At 53.0% G+C, this 24,988-nt stretch overlaps 1 protein-coding gene across 1 annotated transcript in view; it reads right to left on the reverse strand.

The window, feature by feature from the left end:
• The window catches only part of PITPNM3 (PITPNM family member 3), a 109,469-nt gene extending 84,832 nt beyond the window's left edge, over positions 1-24,637 (reverse strand). The window contains exons 1-2 of the mRNA XM_039475865.2: positions 24,441-24,637; positions 5,563-5,658 (exon numbers count right to left, since the gene is read on the reverse strand). Coding sequence (XP_039331799.2) covers positions 5,563-5,658; positions 24,441-24,462 — 118 coding nt within the window. The 5' untranslated portion in view covers positions 24,463-24,637. The remainder of the gene's footprint in view (positions 1-5,562; positions 5,659-24,440) is intronic.
• Between the last annotated feature and the right edge of the window lie 351 nt (positions 24,638-24,988).

Consider the following 24,988-nt stretch of genomic DNA (forward strand, 5'->3'; position numbering starts at 1 on the left):
CAAGGAGCAGAAGGGTTGGGTCATATGGTAGTTAAGTATGATGAGTTTCTTAAGCAGCTGCAGTAGATTTTCCAAAATGATTGTACCATCGTACATTCCCGCCAGCCAAGTTTGAAAGTCCCAATGCCTCCACATCCTGGTAAGTTATTGTAATCAGCCATTCTAACAAGTAGGTAGTGGTATCTCATTGCAGTTTTGATTTACAATAATGACTTCATTCCCTGATGATAAATGACGTGGAGCATCTTTTTTTTTTTTTGAGACTGAGTCTTACTCTGTCACTAGGCTGGAGTGTAGCAGCACGATCTTGGCTCACTGCAACCTCTGCCTCCCAGTTATTGTTCGGCCACAGCCTCCCGAGTAGCTAGGATTACAAGCACCCGCCACCAAGCCCGGCTACTTTTTGTATTTTTAGTAGAGACAGGGTTTCACCATGTTGGCCAGGATAGTCTCAATCTCTTGACCTCGTGATCCACCAGCCTCAGTCTCTCAAAGTGCTGGGATTACAGGCGTGAGCCACCATGCCGTCCCAGCCGGAGCATTTTTCACATGCTCACTTGCCAGGTGTGTATCTTCTTTGGTGCAGCATTTATTCCTTTGTGTTATTTTATTTACAGTAATTCTTAATAAAACTTATTTGCTTGTATATTGTCTTCCTATTTGTCACCCACCACCACCACTAGACTGTAAGCTCCATGGGCTGGGGCAGGATTCCCTTGCTCCTATATCCCCCACACCTACAAGAGTGCCTGACACTTGATGGACAGATGAACAATCAATACTGTTGGAAGAGTAAACGAATGAGGCTGAAATCTAGCTCCTGCTCTGCCTCTTTGTATAGCCCTGAACAAGGTTCCCTGGCCTCCGTTTCTCATTTCGTAAAGTGAGTTGGAGGTGTTAGATTCAAAAACCTACAGGGGCCTCCCAGCTCTGGCTTGTTCCGGGTTGGAGGCCACAGCCCCTTCTGGCCACTCTGGGTTTTCCCTTACTCTGCATCTTCTAACCTCAGCACTGCGGGTCATGGCCCCGCAGATATCCTGTCTTGACAGGAGAAGGAATGGCACCTCTTTTGAATCTGGGAGCCTGGACCCCATAGCCCATCCTGCAGCATCTAATCACCCCTGAGCCCCAGGCCTGCCACCTTAGCTGGAGAAGCTGGCACCCTAGCGAGTTGTTACGGATCCAGAGAGCTCCATATTCCTGCCTGACTATCCCCTAATCCCTCCCATGCCTTCCATACACAACCAGAGACCCCAGAAACTAGGACTTCCCTCTGCTCCCAGACTATGAGCTCTAAGAGCCTCTCACCTCACCAGGTGAACCCCAGTGCTGGGCCAATGGGTCGGGGCTGATGGCTGCAAAGGAGGGAGGATGGTCCCAATGTCAGTAACAAGTCAAAGGGAAAGGACTGACCTGGACACTAAACTCCTGGGTTCCAGCCCCTCGACTCCCACCTTGATGTATGATCTGGGGAGGTCCCTTCTGTGCTGTGGCCTCAGTTTTCCCATTAGTGCACTACGGAGGAAGGAGACACAGTGTTCCCAGGCCTGGTCAGTGCTGATTCTAGCAATGCAGTTTCTTCCAGTTTAGACGCCGCTTGGTTTCTCATTCCTCTGGTCGTTTTTGTATTAGTTGAGGTGGACGGGGGTGGGGAACCATGACAGGGGTTATAAGCAGAGGAGGGAGTGGATGAGGGAGCCGTCAGGGACAGAAGGCTGCGCCCAGGACAGCCTGAGGCACAGGGGATGGCTGCCAGTGCCCAGCTGGTCTCTGCGGGAAGACACAGAGAAGGTCATCTGTGAAGACCTCTACATGTGGAGGAATCACCGGACTGGACATCTGTGGCAGCCAAGGAGTCATCTGAGAAGTTCATGGGGGAAACCCAGGGAGCTTTGAAGGTGCAGGATGTCTGTGTGGGGCTAGATTTAATGGTGCTGGCCCCACCACAACTATAGCTGGAACTGTTGAAGCCACAGGATGCAAGGCCCTGCTCAAGCAGAGGACAGAGATCACACCCAAGGTTAAGGTCAGGGTTCAGCCTGGGCTGGAGAGCAGAGGGCAGGGAAACAGCCCTTCAAGGGATGTTCAGAAGCCCAGGGCTGGCCCCAGACACACAGCATCTGGCTGGGCTGTGGTGGACCAGACTCTTGGGGGAAAGAGAAAGAGATGGTTTCACCTCTCACTGGCTTGAGCCAAGGAAACACATAAAGGCCTTGCTCCAGGGAGGAATGGAAAGGAGGTTGGAAGTTAGAAAATCAGAACTAAAGAGGGTCCCAGCAGCCTGTAGGGCAGATCCTGTGGTTTAGGAATACAGATGCTCTGGAAGAGGGCAGATGGGAGGGAGGCGGCAGAGATACGAGGTCCTGTAGGGTGTGTGGAGAGGCAGAAGATGGGGAAAACAGGGGAGAGTCTGGGATACTAAAAGAGTTAGGAGAAGAAAAGAGGTGGCCAGGCACGGTGGCTCACACCTGTAATCCCAGCACTTTGGGAGGCCAAGGCAGGCAGATCACTTGAGGTCGGGAGTTTGAGACAAGCCTGGCCAACATGGTAAAATTTCATCTCTACTAAAAATACAACAACAAAAATATTATCCACATATGGTGGCACATGCCTGTGATCTCAGCACTTTGGGAGGCCAAGGTGGGCAGATCACTTGAGGTCAGGAGTTTGAGACCAGCTTGGCCAACATAGTGAAACTCCATCTCTACTGAAAAAAAAAATTAGCTGGGCATGGTAACTCATGCCTGTAATCCCAGCTACTCAGGAGTCTGGGGCAGGAGAATCACTTGAACCTGGGAGGTGGAGGTTGCAGTGAGCCAAGTTTGCGCCACTGCACTCCCACCTGGGCAACAGAGTGAGACTCCATCTCAAACAAAAAAAAAGAAGAAGGAGAGATAATGAGACAGAGAAGGCAGGGCCACCGACACCGGAGGAGTGAGAAGTGGGGCTAATTTCACGACAGAACAAGTTATGAGATGAAGAGGAAAGGATGGGGACAGCTGAGGGGGCTGGGGAGACGCTGTCAGCTGTGGGAAACACGGCAGCTGCTCTCAGGGACGGCAGGTGAGCGGGGCCCCAAGGGATAGAGCTGAATGACCCTCGCACCACCCACAGATGCCTCTGTCGTCAGCTGGGAATGCAGAGCCCTGATCAACTGCAAGCATGTTTTAAATGAAAGTCTTCCAAGCATCAAAATATTGAAGCCGTTGTTGTCTCACTGCGGGTTAATTGCTATGGAGAAATTCAGCCCCGGCAGCCACTCTAATCAGACGCCCATGGGAGACAGGCCCCGAATGGGCTGGTTTAGGGCTGGCATCAGGCAAAGAGTTCCCCCACCCAGAGCCAAGAAGGGGGAGGCTTGAGTCAGGACAGCTCCCCGCCTCCCAGCCACGCTTTCCTGAAAATCACCCAAACTGAGTCTTCTCCATTGTCGGAGGTGCAGAGCTGATAAGGAAACTGAGGCCCAGAGAAGGTGAAGGACCTGCCAAGGTCACAAAACAAGTCAACGGCATGGCTGAGACCACATCCCGAGTGCCCTGCTCCAGGTATAGATGTCTTCCCAGCACGTAGTCTGTTTCTATTCCAAGACCTTTTTTGCCAGGCATTTCAAAGCCGACCTGGTCTCAGGAGTCAGTCAATTCCCTACATGCAATGATTTCCCAGAGTGGAGCCATGCAGGCCTAGCAGCAGCCAGGGACTGTCCTGGACTGTGGAGCAGGACACTAGTGCTTCTCCCCGACTGCCATGCAGCCCAGCTGAGCATGACTGGGGAGGGTTTTCTCTGCTCAATTCCAGACTGACTCCACCTTCCCATGCCCATACATCTGAGTGGGTGCTCATGCCTCTGAGCCTTCGCTCAGGCAGATCTCTGCCTGAAATACCCACCCCACTGGATGCTCCTTTCTCCAATCCCATTGTCAACAGTGCCCCTTGCTATGTCTCATTGGGTTGGCCGTGATGAGATGCAGAGGACACTTCCCCACCTGCTCTCTCTCCTTAAACACTGGCAACTCTGGATCTGCATCTATGAGGCTGATATAGATAGATAGATAGATAGATAGATAGATAGATAGATAGATAGATAGATAGATAGTAGATTTTTTTTTTTTGAGAACGGAGCCTTACTGTCACCCAGGTTAGAGTGCTGTGGTGCGATCTCAGCTCACTGCAGCTTCCGCTTCCCAGATTCAAGCGATTCTCCTGACTCAGCCTCCCGAGTAGCTGAGATTACAGGTGCCTGCCACCATGCCCAGCTAATTTTTGTATTTTTAGTAGAGACAGGGTTCACCATGTTAGCTAACCTTCTTTTTTTTTTTTTTTTTTTTTTTTTCTGAGACAGAGTCTTCTGTCGCCCAGGCTGGAGAGCAGTAGCACGTTCTCAACTCACTGCAACCTCCACTTCCTGGGTTCAAGTGATTCGCCTGCCTCAGCTTCTCCGGTAGAAGGGATTACAGGTACCTGCCGCCACACCACACCACACCAAAATACAAAGTAACGTTTTATGTTTTTAGTAGAGATAGGGTTTCACCATGTTGGCCAGGCTGGTTCGAACTCCTGACTTCAAGTGATCCACCCACCTCGACCTTCCAAAGTGTTAGGATTACAGGCATGAGCCACCGCGCCCGGCCGAGACTTATCTTAAGTCACACGGGATCACAGGTGCATGTAGCATCTCCTCTCACCTCCTCCCCACTGCCCACCACCTCCTCTCCACTCGGCCTCCCTCCAGTTCCTGGAATGCTCCAGTCTCTCCTACTTCAGGACCATCACACCTGTTGTGTCCTTTGTCCAAAAGGCTCTTTCTTCCTCTTTTCACAGTGCTGATGTCTACTTAGCTCTGCAGCGAGGGTGTCAACTACCTCCTCAACACATTAAATTCGGTGCCCCCCTGACTTCTCTCTTATAACAGCTGGCGCTTTTTTTTTTTTTTTTTTTTTTTTTTTGAGATGGAGTCTTGCACCCAGGCTGGAATGCCATGGCGAGATTACTGTAACCTTTGCCTTCTGGGTTCAAGCAATTCTCCTGCCTCAACTGGAACTACAGGCACACACCACCAAGTCCAGCTGATTTTTGTATTTCTGGTAGGGACGGGTTTCACCATGTTGGCCAGGATGGTCTTGATCTCTTGACCTTGTGATCCACCTGCCTTGGACTCCCAAAGTGCTGGGATTACAGGCGTGAGTCACCACGCTCAGCCAAAAGCCGGCACTTTTACTTGGCGGCGTCACTCCCCATTCATAATTGTATTTGTCTGTGCCGTTCTTGGATGTCCGCCTCTCCTGCAAGGCTGTAAGTCTGAGAAGAGCAGCAACCGTGCTGACTGGTTGCTGCAGGATCCCTGGAACCTAGCAGAGCTCCCAGCACATGTTAGGGACTCAGCAAATATATCAAATAGCGAACAGGTGAATGCTGAACCCCTGCTCTCGGCACGCTCACAGGACGGGTAAGTATGGAATGTGGAGCTGCAGACACCACGTCTGAGTGGGGAGGGATGCAAACCCCTAACCGGGATCCTTCTAGGAAGGTCACCCAGCCAGTGATGTGAAGTTGGGGTTCACTCACCTCTGGCATCAAAGAATTCATCATCTGAGCTCTCCACAGAGTCACTGAGGACATTTCGAAGGTGCCAGGGGGCACCGCCGCCCGGGGGAGGGCCACCTGTTAAAGGGAACATATCCATTAACCAAGCCCGAGATGGTGTCCCAGTATGAGGAAGGTGACCCAAGACCCCCTGGACTAAAGACCAGTTAGCATCCTGCACATCTGCGAATTCTCCCTCCAAGACCTCAGACCCCATAGAGCCCTCCCTCTCCTGTGCCTTCACTGAAGCTCAAAAACCTCTCTGTGTAAGCTCAGCAGAGCAGGAATGAGTATGCCCATTTTGCACGTCCTAAAACTGAGGCCAGTGGTAATTATGAGCCTTTGCCAAGCCACATCTCAGTCAGCAGAGGGGGAGATCTGCTGTATGAACAAATAAGCTCAGACATTTAAACAGCAGCGGTTTATTTCTCACTCACACACAGGTTGGAAGGGAGCTCTGCTCATTGTGGTCACTCAAAAGAGCCACCACCGTATGATGTCACCAGCCCAAAAGGAGACATCAAGGTCTGGCCAAGCAGGGGAGAAGGGCTCAGAAAACCTCACCCCGTCTGAAATGCTTCTGCCCAGAAATGACACACTTCTGCTCACACTTCACCGGCCCCGGCTACCAGGCACACATGCCCTGCCCCCACAGAGACCTGCGTTCTTGTATCAGCAACGCCCCGCCTCAGTTTTTCCATCTGTACAGTGAGAATCCTGGCAGAGACTGTCCTTGGACACTCTTCTACTCTGACTGATATTTGGGGAGCCCGCCTGGCACGTAGTAGCTGTCAATAGACAAGCGGGAGGTAGACATCCTCCCCAGACACTGCCAGGTGAGCCTGATGGTGCAGTCCTTGGAGATACCTGCTGTAGTCCCAGTTCGCCACACCCCATACCCTGCAGGATGCTGGCACTGTTCCCTGCCCTGAGTCCAGATCCCAGAGCATAAACTGCCACTGAAGGGAGAGGGCCAGCCCACACCATCCAGGGACACAGCCCTCCTGCCTGCCATTCCCACCTGTCCCCACCACAAACTCCCAAACACACACCCAGCTTTTGCTCCATGGCTTGTAGCCCAGTGCAAAACACATTCTGAGACATCAAAAGGACAGAAGTTACAGTGAGCACCAACTCAGTAGTCACCTCTAGGTACACAGCTGATTCCCTAAGGTTCTGATCCCCTGCCTCGGCCACTGTGGGCTGATGTCCCACCCTTGGGCCCTCAGGCAAGGGGGTCTAAGAGCCCAGATGCACCATAACTGTGTTCCTAACACAGATACGGCACTATTTTCCAAATGTATTCTAGCTATTGCAATAAGACCAGAAAAAAGAAATGAAAGGGATGCAGGTTGGAAAGGAAGATATAAAATAGTCTTTATTCCCAGATGGCAAGATTGTCTACACAGAAAACCAAAACTCTACAAAATCTATGTTTAAAAAAAACTACCGGAACTAACAGCTGAGTATAGCAAGATTGTAGGATACAAGATCGGTATGCAAAAGTCAATTGTGAGCTGGGGGCCGGGGGCGGTGGCTCAAGCCTGTAATCCCAGCACTTTGGGAGGCCGAGGCGGATGGATCACGAGGTCAAGAGATCGAGACCATCTGGTCAACATGGTGAAACCCTGTCTCTACTAAAAATACAAAAAATTAGCTGGGCATGGTGGCACGTGCCTGTAATCCCAGCTACTCAGGAGGCTGAGGCAGGAGAATTGCCTGAACCCAGGAGGCAGAAGTTGTGGTGAGCCGAGATCGCACCATTGCACTCCAGCCTGGGTAACAGGAGCGAAACTCCGTCTCAAAAAAAAAAAAAAAAATTGTGAGCTGGGCACAGTGGCTCATGCCTGTAATCCCAGCACTTTGGGAGGCTGAGGCAGGCAGGATCACCTGAGGTCGGGAGTTTGAGACCAGCCTGACCAACTCGTCTCTACTAAAAATACAAAATTAGCCAGGCACGGTGGTGCATGCCTGTTATCCCAGCTACTTGGGAGACTGAGGCAGGAGAATTGCTTGAACCCGGGAGGCAGAGGCTGTGGTAAGCTGAGATCATGCCACTGCACTCCAGCCTGGGCAACAAGAGTGAAACTCCGTATCAAAAAAAATAAAAATAAAAAATAAAAAAATAAAACGTCAATTGCATTCCTAGATACAATAAATGAACTGAAATTTGAAGATGATAATACTGTTAACAGTAGCACACACAGAATACTTAGGCATAAATCATATGTAAAAATTTATGTGATTCAAAAACTCCAATCACTTAAAATTATTCCTGAATTATATTAACTGCATGTTTTCTCAATCAACCAATACCAAAGGTATAAAATCTATCATACCTACTATATCTGCACATACTATGTGAATGTGCTATATTAATATACAAATATCCCTTGCTATTCAAATCTACTCCATTTCTAAGAAATAAGAATTTGGATAGTCAGGAAAGTCCTATTATCCCCATCTGTTCAGCTCCGGAGTTTTAGATAGTAAGCAGCAAGAGTTTAAGCAGCAATGGAGGCCGGGCATGGTGGCTCACGCCTGTAATCCCAAAACTTTGGGAGGCCGAGGGCAATTCACAAGGTCAGGAGTTCAAGACCAGCCTGACCAACATGGTGAAACCCCATCTCCACTAAAAATACAAAAAATTAGCTTGGCATGGTGGCGGATGCCTGGAATCCCAGCTACTCTGGAGGCTGAGACAGGAGAATCACTTGAACCCGGGAGGCGAAGTTTGCAGTGAGCCAAGATCATCACTGCACTCCAGCCCAGGCAACAAAGACTCTGTCTCAAAAAAAAAAAAAAAAAAAAAAAAAAAAAATTAGCAATGGAGTCAGCTGAGGATTTATCTGGATCCATTTGGCTCCTGACCCAGTAAGACGCTCCTCTATATGGTGACCTTATATATGCACAGTTTAGATCCATCTAAGAACAAAGGCGGAGGCATTCTCTCTGATGACATGTGCAGGGGTCTTAGGGGGAGGTCTGGGGCAGAGGGAAAGGCTACAAGGAGGCCCCTCAGCTCCATTTGGGGGAGCAAGTTCTCTCAGCTACAGATGAGCAGAAAAGGAAGGAGCTGGTGGGCATCAAAGGGGGCCTCTCATTCCACAGACACTATATTGGGTACTGGGAACACCATGGGGAATAAAAGGACAGGAAAGCTTACATTCTGCAGGCAGGGAAGGAAAAGCCAGCCTGGGTCAAATAAACAACCAAGATAATTTCAGCCTAAAACTTCTCCCTTCCTACGCCATGTCCTCCTTCCTCCGGTGTCTCTTATATGGTAATTACAGCCTAAAGAATAGACAGGCTTGAACCTGCAGATCTGCACATCCACGAGGAGAAAATGGTGGGGAAACTCAGCCTTAGACATCAAAAGGATTTTGTCACCTACTGTAGTTACCAATGCTGAACTAACACAATGTCTCCTTTTATTATTGTGACTCTCTTTTGTGGTCAAAATATATATTTAAATTTCTTTTCAAATGCATATTTTATCTTGTTTACTATTAATTGTACTTGGTTTCAAAACACACATCTGCCTTGGTTTTCTTGTTTTGTTTTATTTTGCTTTTGAGACGGAGTTCCGCTCTTGTTTCCCAGGCTGGAGTGCAATGGCGCAGTCTCGGTTCACTGAAAACTCCATCTACCGGGTTCAAGCGATTCTCCTGCCTCAGCCTCCAGAGTGGGATTACAGGCACCCCGCCCCCACCACACCTAGCTAATTTTTGTATTTTTAGTAGAGATGGGGTTTCACCTTATTGGCCAGGCTGGTCTCAAACTCCTGACCTCAGGTGAGCTGCCCACCTCAGCCTCCCAAAGTGTTGGGATTACAGGCATGAGCCACCATGCCCGGCCCCTGCCTTGGTTTTTAAACGTATACTGGAAACAAGGTCTTCCCTCCCTTCCAGCAGGGGTTTCCCAGCCCAACTTTTGGAAAGGTGTTGGGGTGTGCGGAACCTCGCTTATATACACTTGTAGAAAAAGAACCAGTAAAAACGGCTGTTAAAATGGGATATGGGAACTGCTCCCTGCATCTCTTCCTCCACTATGCAGATTGTTTAGCAAACAACAAAGGTCATATTTCCAAAAAGGAAAAAAGCAATAGGCAGTGTCTCAGGAGGGGTTCAAGGGAAAGACCTTTGTGGAAAGGTGTCAGGTGAGCAGAGACCTGAATAATAAGAAAAGCCAGACATGCTAAGCATGTATGGGTATGTGTGTGTCTGCACGTGTGCTCATGCACATCCACGTGTGGGATGGACAGGGCATAATCCATGGATAACAGCCTTCCTGGATGAAGGAACTGCAAGGGTAAGTTTCCACATGAGCTTGGTATGTCCAAGGGGCAGAAAGAAATCCATGTGGCTGGAGTCAATGATTGAAGGGTGATAGGAATAGAGGAGGGGAGAGAGGAAATGGACCCAGACCAGGTAAGGTATGACCTGTCATGGATGGAAGCTTGGAACAGGTGAGTTTTAAGGCTCCTCCCACGACCCAGACTCTATCACCTGCAAACTTCAAGAGGAGGGGAATACAGATGTCAAAGAGGGTCAGAAAGTCTCCTGGAGGAGGGGACCACCAGTCAGATGTGCTAGAGGACACATAGGTTCCTGAGAGTCAGATCAGGTGGGCATGAGGACCCCAGAACAGTGAGGGAAAGGCTCAGAAGCAGCCTTGAGGCAGGTCCTTGCCCTGCACTCGTCTGCATTTTCTGGGTCCAGCACAAGGTCCCACACAGAAGAGGGCCAGCAAGTGTTTGAGAAACAAGTAAATGAATAAAAATGATTTGCTTAGCGAGTACAGCATGCCAGACAGTCTGCTAGCTGCTTTTCAGACATTCTCTAAAGTCATCCTAACCAAGCCCAGCAAAGCAGATATAATGAATCCCCACCTTACAGTTAAGGAAACGGAGGCTCAGGGATGTTTCAGGAAGGCATTTGCTCGGCAGAAGAGCTCAGGGCATGGGACCTGTCTCCTCTCCATTGCCTGTTCTCTTGGTAATAGCAACCCTTCCATCTGCTGCTGACCAGCTGGGTAAGGGGCCAGAGGTTTGTCCCTGGCTCTTCATGGACCTGATAGGGGGTCCCATCAGGATTTGTAGACCTGATAGGCAGATGGTTCTAGAAGTGGTACAGCTGGGGGGCTCAGCTGTCCCACTTCTAGAACCATCTGTGCATCAGGTCTACAAATCAGTGTCTGGGTATCCTGGTAATCCAAATGGATGTCTGCATTCCTGTGTAGAGGTGTCTAGTGTCACGTGGGCATCTGTCCCTGTGTCTGCATGGCTATTGTGCATGTCTACATTTCCCAGAGAGTGTGAGCCCCTTCCTAACACTGTTCCTACGAATCGTGCATGCACACTCCCATAGTTCTCTCCCTCTCTCCCTCACACAGAAGCAAATCAGCTGCAGCCATGCATGAAAATTTAGCAGACGTTAGAGCAGGGGCTTTGGAACAACACAAATCTGGGTGCAGTGTTAGATTTGCTCATCTAGGACCTGAAGCAAGCTAACTTCTCTGAGCCTCACTTGTCTTATCTGTAAAATGAGCATCATAATCCTTACCCCACTGCTAGGAGACTTAAATGAGATCAGCCCCAAGATCCAGCCCACTGCCTGGCACTTGGAAATGGTGGCCTTGTCAGCTACAGGACCAAGGGTGGAGGCAAGGTAAGCCCACCTGAGGGGCTTCCAGGCAGCTGCCAGGGGCCCTCCCCATGGCCTCAGAGATCTATCTGGGTCCTCCAAGGCCCAGCCCAGCTCCTCCCAAAGGCCCTCCTTCCATCCACCTTCACTACCACATTTACCTATATTTTTATTTTTCATTTTTTAATTGAGACGGGGTCTTGCCATGTTGGCCAGTCTGGTCTCGAACTCCTGAGCTCAAGCGATCTGCCCACCTCGGTCTCCCAAAGTGCTGGGATTATAGGAATGAGCCACCCAGCCCCAAATTTATTTAAAATCTTAAGTTAGGATTTAAAAACACAGGAATATCCCAAATCTTCTCCTAGCAATTTAAAGAGAAAAAAAATGACCCTTCACCCCAGCAATGCTAGCACAGCTCTGAGCTGGGCCCTTCAGTGGGAGGGGCTGCTGGAAGCTATCCCCGCTCCCTCTCCTGGCTCCCCTACCCACCACCTCAGGTCCAGTGTGATCTAGACCTTGTCATGGGCCTGGGCCTCCCTAGCATGGGTGCAGCCAAAGATTCTGCTCAGGTCATCAGCTCCTCCTGGCCATCCTTCCCACCCAGGGACATCGGAATAGCAGACTTAGAGACAGACAGGGAGACAGATGGACAGGCATCTCCTACATGTGTTCTGCTCTATATCAGGGACCCCAAGCAGCCCCAGCCCAGGGGCAGAGTCCTCAGTTGAAGGGAGATGCCACCCCTGTGCTCAAAAGCCCTGTCTGACGGGGAAGACGTTTCATAATAAGGAGTACCCTGACAGTCAGATACAGAACAAAGGTATTGGCTGATGCTTCCTGGGCCAGATCTTGGGCCAGATGGTGCCCGGGAGGAAGGAGTAGGGGACAGAGCTGAACTGGAACAGTCCCTGCCCTCAGAAGTGCCAGCCCCGGGGTCACAGCCCTACAATGCTCCCTGCACAGAGCACAGGAGGAACAGAGGAGCAGGCAGCCTGGCCTGGCCCGTGCGAAATTCTGCACCTGCTCTGTCCCTCGGCCAGTGGGAACTACACCTCCCAGAGGCAGGGACTGGCGAGGATGCCCAGATCGTTTCTGGGGGAGGGAAAGCCAAGCTGAGCCTTCAGGGAAGGGGTGGGTAGGGTTGGCCAGGCTGGGGAAGGTGGGAGGATGGGAGAGAGACATAGGCCAAAATAATCAAGCCATTTCCAGGGAAAGCTGGATCTAGAACTTTCTTCTCAAGAGTAAGGATCATCAGGGCAAAAGAGGGCACATGGGTGTCTGCTGGCAGCTGTGGCTCCAGGGATATTCAAACAACACGTGCAATTCCTAGACCTCCATGGAGGAACAAGCGCCCCTGAGCAAGGCCCTGGTGGGTGCACAGCACTGAGCGGGCATCTGCACCTCCTGGCCTGTGGCCACAGCTTGTATGCCCAGCCCTGCCTGTGGCTCTATCAGAAACCACAGCCTGCCAATACTGGATGGACTTAAGCAATCTGTGCCTCAGAAGAGGAGCGGAAGGACAGGCATGGCAGCAAACACCTAGCACTTTGGGAGACCAAGGCAGGAGGATTGCTTGAGCCCAGGAGTTTGAGACCAGCCCAGGCAACATAATCAGATCCCATCTGTACAAAAACATCAAAATAAAAAATAAGCCTGACATGGTGACATGTGCCTATAGTCTCAGGTACTCAGGAGGCTGGGGTGGGAGGATCACTTGAGCCTGAGAGGTTGAGGCTGCATTGAGCCATGATCGTACCACTGCACTCCAGCCTGGGGTCAGAGTGAGCCTCTGTCTCAAAAAAAATAAAAATAAAATAAAAAACAGAAAAGAAGAGCCAAGAGTCAGAGCAGTGCCTGGCTGCAAGGCTGAGGCTCATTGGAATGGTCTCTCTCTCTCGCTCTCTCCCTCTCTCTCTCTCTCTCTCTCTCTCTCTCTCACACACACACACACACACACACACACACACACACACACACGAGAACAGTAGGTTCTATAAGCACGAGCATCAGGTCTAACTCCTGGCAGCTGATGCAGCTGAAAATAATCAGGCCTCGGGATGTCCCATGGGCAGTGAGAGCCCCATAGACATGTAGAAGAACCCAGAGCCCACATGTAGAGCTTAGCCCACACACACACACACACACACACACATACACGCACGCACACACACACACACGCACGCACACACATGCACTCAGAATCACACTTTAGTGCTCTCAGCTCTGCCCTGGGGTCCCTGGGGTCCCTGGGGTCCAAACACAGAATGTGTAGTACAGCGCTTCCAACAGCCTGGGCGAGGCTCCCGCAGACGGGCAGGTGACTCAAGGCCCACCTCCTCCCTGCCTCCTTTCTCCCTCCTGGGCTGATTCCAGTCCCAGTTCTCTGCCACTTACCAATTCGTGATCTTACTAAATGGCACAAACCCTTCCATGCCTCAGTTTCCTGCTCTGTGAAATGGGGAGGATAATCGGGCTGACGTAGTGCTGCAGTGAGGATTACATGAAGAAACATTTGAAAAAGGTTTAGCAGAGTGCCTGAGACTCCATCAGTGCTATAAAAGGGTGTGTTAATAAAGTAATAAACCGTGATTATCCAAGGGCTTTTCTTTGGTTCTTTCATACGTAGGGGCCGTTCTGGGAGAAATGAGAGGGCAGCTTCCAAGGGCAGGCCCCTCTCCTCCTTCTCAGTCCCCTGGAATGGGAGCCTCTCCTCTCCACTCCCCAAAGGCTGGAACTGCCTGCCCCTGCCCACACTCATGGGGCCAGTCCCTCTCTCCTCCCTCCCCTCGAAGATCCCTGGGGCTTGCCTTATCTGCCTCCTAAACTTGAACTACTACAGGCCAGGAGCTGCCCTCCCCTCCCAGAGTCTCCTTCCACCAGCCTGGGCTTCAGCAGCACGTGGCCACTGGGAAGGCCTTCACACCACGCTCCTCTTCCTCTCCAGGCCTTTGCTCCTGCAGGTCCTGATGCCTGAAATGCCCTCTCTCCCCTCATCTCACCCCCAATTCCTATTGATGCTTGAAGTGCCAGCTGGAAGTCTTTCTTGGCCCCTGAGGCCAGGCTGGGCCCCTGCCTTCTCTGTGCGCCCTTCATGTCCAGTGTCTGTGCCCCTCAGAGCACCTATTCGCAGACTGGGTCCAGGCCTGCCTGCCACACTGGGCTGTGGGTTCTCCCTGGGCAGACATCTGGTAGGAATCCTCTCTAGGCCCCTATCCTCCGCCAGATCAGGGCTGAGCATGGAGAAGGCTCTTGTTATGCTCAGTGTGGCCCAGCACAGGGGCTATCTTAGCAAGGCCCTCTCACAGGGGAGCATCCCATAGAGAATGTCCCCAGGCTTCCTCCCTGGATCAGGGTGAATTTGGAGGCCAGACCAGTCCAGGGCCAGCCAGCCCATCCTCACCCTTGAAGAGTGGCTGTCCAGGGAGAGATGAGAGACCAGGAGAAGCTGCTTCCAGAAAAATGCATGATTGAAGGAAACCAGTGCTGGTTGGGGGTTGGTTGCTATAGAAACATGTCCTAACGATCTCCCAAACTGCTATATGTGCCACTGATGAGCTCATGTGCTCGTCTGTTTCAGGGGACACACCAGGAGCCCTGGAAGGGTCTATCTGCTGGAGTACCCAGCATCTGAAGCCAACATCCTAGAAGACCCAGGAAGAAATTCACCTTCCAGGGCAACCAGGTGGGTACATCCATCCATGGGTAATGCACTCCAAGACTCAGGCTGACTTCAGTTTGCAGAATTGTCCAGAGAGTGGCTCAGGTCTGACACTAGCCATGGCCCAAATCTCAACGTCAACCAGCTGTTCCCACTATGTCCCACCAGCCTCAACTTTCAGCTCGGCCATAGACTGAGTCATAACCCTGGCAAAAGGCACAACCCCTGTGTCAAGCCACACCATGAGCCTGACCACAGATCCAGCTTGACTCAGTCACAGACCAACAACACTATTAGCCACAGAGTAAACCCTAACCCTGGCACCCAGCACAGCCAAGGGCTTGTATCAAGTAACTTGAAGGGTACGTTCACTCTAAAGTCTGCAGATGCCAGGTGCCATGGCTCATGCCTGTAATCCCAATACTTTAGGAGGCTGAGGCAGGCAGATCACCTGAAGTCAGGAGTTCGAGACCTGGCCAACATGGCAAAATCCTCTCTCTACTAAAAAATACAAAAATTAGCCAGGCATGGTGGCACACGCCTGTAATCCCAGCTACTTGGGAGGCTGAGGCAGGGAGAATTGCTTGAACCAAAGAGGTGGAGGTTGCAGTGAGCTGAGATCGTGCCACTACACTCCAGCCTGGGTGACAGAGCGAGACTCCATCTCAAATCCGTACAGCATTGCATGAGGTTGCCTGGGATTTCCACAGCCTCTGCTGCCTATCATCTTCATGGTAGCCCAGGGAAGTCAGTCAGGATTCTTGTTCACAGATGAGAAAACTGAAGCTCAGAGAGGAAAACCGACTTCCTACTGTCACACCGCCTGTTTCTAGGGGCAAAGGGGGTCTCCAAGCAGGGCCCAGTTGGCCAACCCAGTTGCTTTGGGAAAAATGTGCTTTTTGAAGACCTGCTGGTATGTCATAAATATGCCATTTAAATACCCATTAATTACTTTATTTAGGAGATAATTAGTGATTAATAGCTTTGGCTATCTATTGTACTTTCATTTGCTCTGCCAATTAGGCTCCCAACAGTTCGGAATTATTTGGAACAATTCTCCCAAGGCCCAGCTGTCTCCCCTATGTCCCGCCAGATTCCTGTTCCATAAGGAAGAGACTCTCTCCTCCCTCTAAAACGAGTTCCCTGTAGCACCTGCCACGGTGCCATGACAGGCTCTGCCACCTGCAGGCTCCCCAGAAGGGCAGCCCAAAAGACAGGACAGAGGGAGGCGTTCCTTCCCATCATCCCAGGACCCCCTTGCAGACAGTGGAGAACAGGGTCTCCAGATCCAGGCACCAACCCAGGCAACAGGAGGCCAGGTTAGAATTAGACTCCTCAAAGGACACTGGGGTCTCTTTCAAAGACCACTGCCTCAATGAGGTGACCAGTATGTTGGTGAGTGCATCAAAGGCTGCCATGAGCCTGGAGCGAACAGCAGGAGGGTAGCAGCTCCCCATCCCATGCCAGCAAGAGCCAATGTGACCCCATGCAGGTGATTCGACTCATATCACCTGCCACTCCTGGATTGCAACTGAGCAAAGATGCGGCCCAAGGTTGCCTCTGCCCCCAGGCCCCTCCATTTGGTGCCAAAGCACGGTGCCAGGAATTGCGAGCCAGAGCCTCAGAGGCAGAGCTGGATAATGCTGTCATCACTGCTCCAGATTATACTATACCAGAAGGAAACACAAAAGCTGCAAGGGATAAACACACACACACACACACACACACACACACACACACACACCCGAACTGGGCAGCAATGGGAAAGCTGAAAATAGCTTTTTACCACAAGGGATGACTCCAGAGTTGCTCGGCTGGGACTAGCCTCATGGGGGGCAGGAAGTAGGAGCAAGGGGAAGAGAAGGAAGCCCCAGGAGCTATGTCGGGGCCAGAAGGAGTTCTGTCGAGGATGGTAATCTGGACCAATCCAGAACAATCAGGAAAGGTCAATGGCACATGAGTGATGGGAAGCCACAGACACTCAGAATCTCTGAAAGACAGATTCTAGAACAAGCTAGAGCCTTCCAGCTGCCAGCCCCGAGAGCTCGCAGCCCCACATCCTGCACACCTAGGTCTCTCCCTGAGGAAGGCAAGAGTGCAGGACATGACGTGCTCTGCAAACATCCAGAGCCAAGCAAACACCGTGTCAGCAGCAGACAGCTCAGAAGAGGCCTCTCAGATCCACCAGAACTCAACGCCCCTCCCAGACAGAGCCCAACGCGTTTCTATTTTTGCTTTCAACCCTTGTTTGGCATCCCTGCTCCCAGCTAACAGACGGCTACTTCCCCTCCTTCCAGAATAATGGGTCATCTGGGAGGAGGAACAACACCTCTCTGGCCTCCCATGTCCCACGTCTACTAATAAACAGGCTGACCCTCCCAAAGAGAGATGAGGGTTCCAACACCCCCAGGAACCTTCTCCTGGTAGGTGGTTCACTCCAAGCTGTCTTGCTCACCAGCCCTGGAGAAAAGCTTCACCAAGACACCTAGAGAGAGCAGCTTCACGAAACCGGAGAAGCCTGCTTTCCAGAGGCAGATGCACCCCCTCTCCGCAGCCCCCTGCCAGCCCTGGCCACACGGACTACACCCCTTGGAGCCCCAAAGTCACTCACACTGTGCCAACTCCAGCCACAGATTGAAGCCCAACTTGCCATACCCTGCACCCCATCTCCAGCTTCAAATCAAGTGCTGGCAGTGACCACATGGGCTTCCAGCCTGGCCCAGTCTGAGCTGTGGCCCCATGAACGTGTGAGCCTCACAGATGCAGCCGTGAGAGAGCTTGGGCACGCAGGTGGGCTGGGTGGGGCCCCACTGCTGGGACCCAGCTCCCACCCCAGGGTCATGGACAGACAGGAGGCTCCTCCTGCCCTGTCTACCCTTGCCACACCCATACCCTGTGGGGACTGCTGGCCACACAGCTGTGCAGGCCTCCACAGGCACACGTGGGGCCCTGGAGGTGGCATTTACCTCCGGAGTGACTCACTAAGCCTCCTATTCCGTTTGCAAAAGAGGGTGCAATTGAGCATTTTCTTTCTCTTTAGAAAACAGGAATTTTAAAAGAGAAAAGAGTGGAGAGAGATTTGAGGGAGTGGGTGGGGAGCTCAGATCTCATTTGATTTCCAAACTCATTTGTTACGCATTCTCTCCTCCCCTCTCCCACACCAAGCCCTTCCCCCACGGGGACCCTGGCCACCTCGTTCTGGGCTCCTGGCTGCAGAGGAGATGGTGATGGCCTGCCAGGAGGCACGAGCTCTCCACGTCCAAGTCCTCAGCTCCCCATTGGTTCACTGACCTTCAGGTCTGGGAGGATCAGTGCAAGGTCAGAGTTGAGAGGGGCAAGGCCTCTTCAGGGCACAGTAAGGCCTCCAGCCACAGAGGCCACTGAAGAGGAGAGAGCAGTGCTGGAGCTGGAAAGAGCCTGAAGCCCATCCTGACCCCCACACTGTTCCTTTTCTCTTTTACAGATAAGGAAACTGAGGCCAAAGGGGGAGGTTCAAGGTCAATCAGTGGCAGAGCCAGGGCTCTGTTGTTAGACAAGTGAGCTCCCAGGAATATTGACTCCGAGAATAGAAGAAACATAAGCTCTAATTCCAGCTTTGCCTCTAACTTTACGTGTGAATCTAGAAGTAGACCTTTCTGGGCCTCAGTTTCTCGTTCATAAAATGGGAATAACATTGGCTCTGCCTCAGAGACACTGTTGAGCCACTGGACAGAAAAGCATGCTGATCGCTGCTGTAAGACCTGAGCCAAATCGGTCCCAGCACGAAAACTCTGATCCTACAATCTCAGAATTCCTGGAAGGCAGCTGGGTCCTGCCAGGAAGTCCCCAATCCCAAAAGCCTCCATGGTCTCTGAAAGTTCATACTCTCTGTCCTTGAAGGAGAAATGATGCTGGACCTCAGAGAAAGACCCTTGGCCTTTCTGGTCTCCGTCTCCCAACCTGCTTAACAGGTATAACTGAGAGATCACCAGGCCTTCTCCAGCCATGAAGTGTTGTCATACATGAAGATGTATGTAAGAAAACATCACAGCTCTGGCCAATCTGACCCAGACGTGGCACAGGCGAGTGGCTAGGGCAGTGACGCTGTCCAGCCAAGTCCTTACATTCAGCATCCAGCCACACTGGACTTCCAAACACAGGTGAAGTTCCAGAAGCCTCGAATGGTGGATAAAGGGTTCCAGGTCCAGGGTCACAGGCTTGAGGTGGAACCTCTCTGAGCTGCACCATTCTTGACTCAAACAAGGACACCACAGCCAGAACTTAGAGGCAACGGATGTCTCAGGCTGGTACCTGCCGGGTCTGCTGCTGTGACAGGTGATTTCACAGAGGCCGGCGTATTTGCATGGGAACACAAGGCACGTCCCAGCTCCAGCACATCCCAGACTCCAGGGAAGCCCAGAAAAGCTTCTGAGAAGTCTGGAGTCTGGATACTGGTGTGTGATTTGACCAAGCCTTCCACTGGGGACCACAGAAGGTGAGTTTTCTATCTCCTTGCAGAATGCAATGCCCTTCCCAGGATACACAGTACACCAGTGTTACTCAGTCATGCCTCAAATCCCCTGGCACCTCCCCAAAGATTTAAGAATCCCAGCATTGTCCAGGTGTGGTGGCTCATGCCTATAATCCCAGCACTGAGAGGATCACTAGGTCAGGAGTTCAAGACCAGCCTGACCAACATGGCGAAACCCTGTCTCTACTAAAAATACAAAAATTATCTGGACCTGGTGGCATGTGTCTGTAATCTCAACTACTCAGGAGGCTCAGGCAGGAGAATTGCTTGACCCCGGAAGGTGGAGTTTGCAGTGAGCCGAGATCGCACTACTGTACTCCAGCCTGGACAATAGAGTGACACTCCATCTTAAAAAAAAAAAAAAAAAAAAAAAAAAAAAAAATCTGCTCTGGTCCCCTTTCCAAGCTTCCAGATGTTTCCTCCTTTGAGTGATCTATCCACTAGTCCCTGCCCCTAGAAGCCACAGAGTAAGAGGTCCAGGAGTAGGTCTGGCTTTGGGAGGATGTTAGAACACATGCTGTGCTCCGGGAGGACCCCACAGGAGGCTGACTCAGCAGAGCAAGGTCCAAACTGAGACTCTGGTAACCCAGGCTCTGCCATCACCTTCTGTGATGTTAGCCAAATACCTGCCCCTCACGGGCCCTCAGTGACCCATTGTTAACGAGGACTTGGAACATGGTCTCTGGAAATGTTCCCTCCCATCCTAACACTGTAAGATCAGTATTTTACTGACTCAAATTACTAGGTTTGCTACACAGAAGCCTGCCAGCTATGGCCCTCAGAGCAGAGGCCAACACCTGAGAGTAGAATAAACTGGTTCCTCCAGCCTGGGTGGCCCAGCCCTGTAGCCTCAGCCCTGTCTCTGCAGACATCCCTGCCCCACCCTGAGAGGTGCCAAGACCCTCTAAGCTGCTCACTCGGCTCCTACGTAGCCTGGGGACCTGGGGCCCCCCACTGACATTCTCCCAGCGGGGGAGAGGGACAGCCTTTTGGGATGCAGAGGGAGGGCCATAGGGAGGTAGATGGGAAGGGAGGGGCAGTGTGGCTGGCAGGAACCAGAACCAACCCTTCCCAACAAAGCCAGCTCCACCAGACTGGCCTCTCTCCAGCTTCCCAGGAGCCCTCGCGTCCCAGCCAGAGGGCTCTGTCGAAACACCCAAGTCTTATCACAGCACTCCTGCCTTCATGCGCTTCGGAGTTCCTTGTAGCCCTCTGCACCTTCCCACTCCAGCCATTCAGGTTTCTTTACTCTTGGGTACCTCCTGCCCACCCTCCATCCCTACACTTAGCAGCCCCTCTCCACTTACATAGGTGCCTCTCCCCTTCCATCCCCCTAGCCTTTGTTCCAGCCATTACCCCCACCTGGAAGCCTGCCCCAGCCACCTTTCTCTCTCTTTTTGTTTATTTTTATTTATTTATTTATTTTTTTTTTTTTTTTTTTGAGATGGAGTCTCACTTTATTGCCCAGGCTGGAGTGCAGTAGCACAATCTTGGCTCACTGCAACCTCCGCCTCCCAGGTTCAAGCAATTCTCCTGCCTCAGCCTCCAGAGTAGCTGGGACTACAGGCATGTGGCACAACGCCCAGCTAATTTTTGTATTTTTAGTAGAGACGGGATTTCACCAAGTTGACCAGACTGGTCTCAAACTGCTGACCTCAAGCAGTCCACCCACCTTGGCCTCCCAAAGTGCTGGGATTACAGGTGTGAGCCACTGCGCCCAGCCCTGGCAACCTTTCTATCCAAACTCTGTTAGCCTTTAGGGCCAATCTCCCAGAGAAACCCAGCCTTCACTGTCTCAAGCCACTCACTGGCCTCTCTGCCCCTTGGGTGGCTCTGTCCTGTAAATTATCCCTTCCTACACAGAGCTGCTGAATCCTCCCCGCCCCTGCCACCAGCTTCCCTGTCGCTGGCTAGACTGGTGCCACCATAAATGATTCCCGTCCGTATAACTGAAATCCCCCCTAGAGTTTGAGAGCTGGTAACAACCCATTGGATTTCACCTTCTGAAGATTTATCTCATCCTCTCTGGGCCCTGGTAACAATTTCTCTTGTACCTGGATTCTCCTGGCAGTGTGAAAGGCCTTTTACTGCCTCCCTTCAGCTCTTGTCTGACACAAGCCATGCGACAAGTCTGGCACAGCCATGACTGGTTGCTCAGGCTGTACACTGCACAACTCCACAGGTATTATTCACTAGACCACATGTGATGACCTAAAGTCAGGCACCATGGCAACCCGGGAGCCCAAAGCTCTCTCTTTTCTCTCCGTGGGTGATCTACTGGCCAGATATTTAGAGGAAACACCTCACAGATCATGGCGCAGACCCCTCACTCACAATCCAGTGCCATAGCCTCCCTTTGTTCCCGTGTCATCCCCCAGAGTGAAGGCCGGATCATTCCTGCCAATCAGTCTGCCCATCTGAGACAGGTGGTACTGAACAGCCACTTTTCTCTCTGTTTCGTGTTCTCCTTGGGCCTCAGTTTCCCCAGCTGTGAAGAAGAGATTTGGGTTCCTGATCTCCAAGGGCTCTCTCTGTTCTGAAGCTCACCAACCTTTTCCTCACAGATTTTGCCAATGGGGAATATGTGATTCTCATACACACATTACTGTGTGTTGTTTTCAATTCAATAGGCTTAGGAGCTTCAAGAAGAGGAGGGAGGCAAGGCGCAGTGGCTCACACCTGTAATCCCAGCACTTTGTAGGCCGAGGCGGGCAGATCATTTAAGGTCAGGAGTTCAAAATTAGCCTGGTCAACATGGCGAAACCCCGTCTCTACTAAAAATAAAAAAAAAATTAGCCGGGCGTGGTGGTGAGTGTCTGTAATCCCAGCTACTCAGGAGGCTGAGGCAGGAGAAAGTCTTCAGCCTGGGAGGCGGAGGTTGCAGTGAGCCGAGATCGAGCCACTGCACTCCAGCCTGGGAGACACAGTCAGACTGAGTCTCAAAAAAAACACCAAAAAAAAAAAAAAGAAAAGAAAAAAGAAAAAGAAAAGAAGGAACATTTCTAAAATGCAGAGGAGCCTAAGAGAGCTAAGCAGGGAGAGGTAACCAGACTCCTCGGAATGACTGCTGAGTACGGGGCGCAGGAGCCCAGGCCCTGGATCTACAGACTCGAGGAATCTGCATCGCCTTGAGGGAAAGGGCCAAGCATGAAATTGCAACAGGAAAAACAAAATGTTAGAACAGCACGAGGCATCGATGCTCAGAGCAGGGCAGTTTTTCCACGTGTCACTGGAACAAGTTCTCACAGACGCTCAGCCCAGAGACCAAAGGACCCACATGCTCAGGCAGAGGGACTGAGACAGGCACCCCCATTTGGTACTGTGGGGGGTGACCTATCAGGGCAGTGATGGAGAGAGTCCTTGGAGTCCAATAGACCTGGCTGTGAGTCCAGGCTCTTTCCAGACCGTCTGGGCCACCTTGAGGCTGCTATTTCTTTGAGCATCTGTTTCCAGATGTTTTCAAAGGGGGAGAGTTGCATTTCCTCACTCCCAGGATCACGGTGCAGTAAAGAGCTTAGCACCCTGCCTGCTACACAGAACAAGCAGTGACTGTTCACTGCTGTTGTGATGACGGTGCCCTGGCAGGTGACCCGTGCTCACTGCGTCCAGGTGCACACACACTCCCACACAGGGTAAGGCAGCAGACAGCACACACGCCCAGCCACAGGCCCGTTTTAAGGAGTCGGGGTGGGTGAGGACCCAGGCATGGCGGAGGGAGGAGGGAGGCAAGATGCCTTTTTCAGCCTCCTCGGTGTCATCCCACAGTGCCTCCCTCAGGAGGGGAAAAGGGAGGGGAGTGAGAAAGTAGCTGTTTAGCTCTGTTACATACTGTCTGGTGTCTCACACAACTGGCCCACCCCAGAGGACTTCTTGGGGACAGAACGGGAGTGTATCCTCAGACACCTAAATCACAGGCTCAGTGCCTACACGGGGAGACGGGTCCCCTGCCCAGGGTCCCGGGCAGCTTTCGGGTATGGGAGTGGATTGCCACACAGCCCAGTGTGCATACGGGTGAATTCACACCCATTCCTTCACTGTCACGCTCGGTCCTGGGGGACGGCATGGCACCTGTGAACGTCACGGGTTGGGTGTGAGTTCATGGTAGATTCTCACATGCCAGCCTCACAAGAAGCACTGCCGAGACCAGGCTTGCCGCCACCTACTGTATGGCCAGCCCAATGGGCACAGCTGTCCTCCACCCGCCTCCCAAGGCACCATCCGGCCCACTGTGTGCCCGATGAGTCATGGGCCTGGGTCTCCCCAGCATGGGCGCAGCAGGGAGGGCTGAGTATGCCTGAGCCCCGGTGCCCAGCTCAGGGCCTGGCACAGAGCAGATGCTGGTGAATGAACGTCGGGCTGGATGAATGAACGAATGACTAATGCCCGCTCCCTCAAACCACGGGCTACACCGTCTGAGCCTGCGGAAGGGCAGAGCTCACGGGACCCCAGAAGAGGCCGCACCTTCAGACCTCCCCAGCTGAGGCTTTTCGTCCCAGGGTCGATAGGGGAGGGGGCGGGGCGGCCAGCAGCCTGCGCAGCGCGGGGCTCCCCTCCTTCCCGAGAAGGAATCTGGGTCTCAGGACTGAGCTGGAGGGGGGCGGGGGCGGGGGGTTGTGGCGTCCTGGATGGAGAGAGCTGCAGGACGAGGGGGCGCGTCCCAGTTCGCGTTGGGTGCGTGGGAAGAAGCGGCGGCCCCGGGACATCCCCTTCGGTGGCAGAACCCGGGTCTGCCCGGGGCCTCCGGGGGGGTGCAGATGGCTCCCCACGGCGAGACCGCCCCGGGGCGCCGCAGACCTGGCCCTTTCCAGCGGGGTCGTGGAGAGGGGGACGTGGTGTCCCGCGAGGTGACCGGGGGTGCAAAAAGGACTGAGGGCGCGCGGAGCCCCCTCTCCACGCGCAGGAGGTCCAGCCCCGCCACCGCCCCGTCCGCCCGCCGGGAACCTCCGCCCACCTGCGCGAGGGGCTCACCTGGGCCGGCGGCCACTCCTAGAGACGCGCAGGTCCCTCTCCCGGGTCCCGGCCCTGCCCTCCCCGCGCCTGCCCTCACCTGCACGGCCCGCCTTGGCCATGTCCCGGGCGGCGGGCTCCGGTGGCGCTGCCCGCGCTCCTCGCGCCTCCCGGGCCCGGCCCCGGCCGCCTCCAGCCCCGAACGGACTCCGAGCGCCGCGCCCGCGCCCCCGCCCCGCTCGCCTCGGCTGCCGCCACCGCAGCTGCCGCCGCCTCGCCGCTCCCTCCCGCTCCCTTAAAGGCGCCGAGCGGCGGCCGCGCCTCCCCTCCGCGCCGCCGGGGAGGGACTGACGAAGGAAGGCGCCCAACGCCGCCCCCGCGGGCCCGCACCCCCGCCCCGGGCCGCGGCCGCCGCGCTCCAGACCGCTCCGCTCCGGCCCGCGGGGCCACCGCAGCGCGCAGGGGGCGACGGCCACCGAGACCGGGGCCGGCGCAGAGACGCGGAGACAGCCCGAGACACTGCGGGCCAGGCAGAGATGGGGCGCTGGACTGAGAGGGGGGCGCAGATACCCTGAGACAGCGCTGGAGAGGGACGCCCCTAGGGCCGGAACGCCGATGGGGAGGGAGAGAAAGGGAAAAATTCAGAGG

The sequence above is a fragment of the Saimiri boliviensis genome, chromosome 17 (genome assembly GCF_048565385.1).
Source record: "Saimiri boliviensis isolate mSaiBol1 chromosome 17, mSaiBol1.pri, whole genome shotgun sequence".
Taxonomy (NCBI): Eukaryota; Metazoa; Chordata; class Mammalia; order Primates; family Cebidae; genus Saimiri; species Saimiri boliviensis.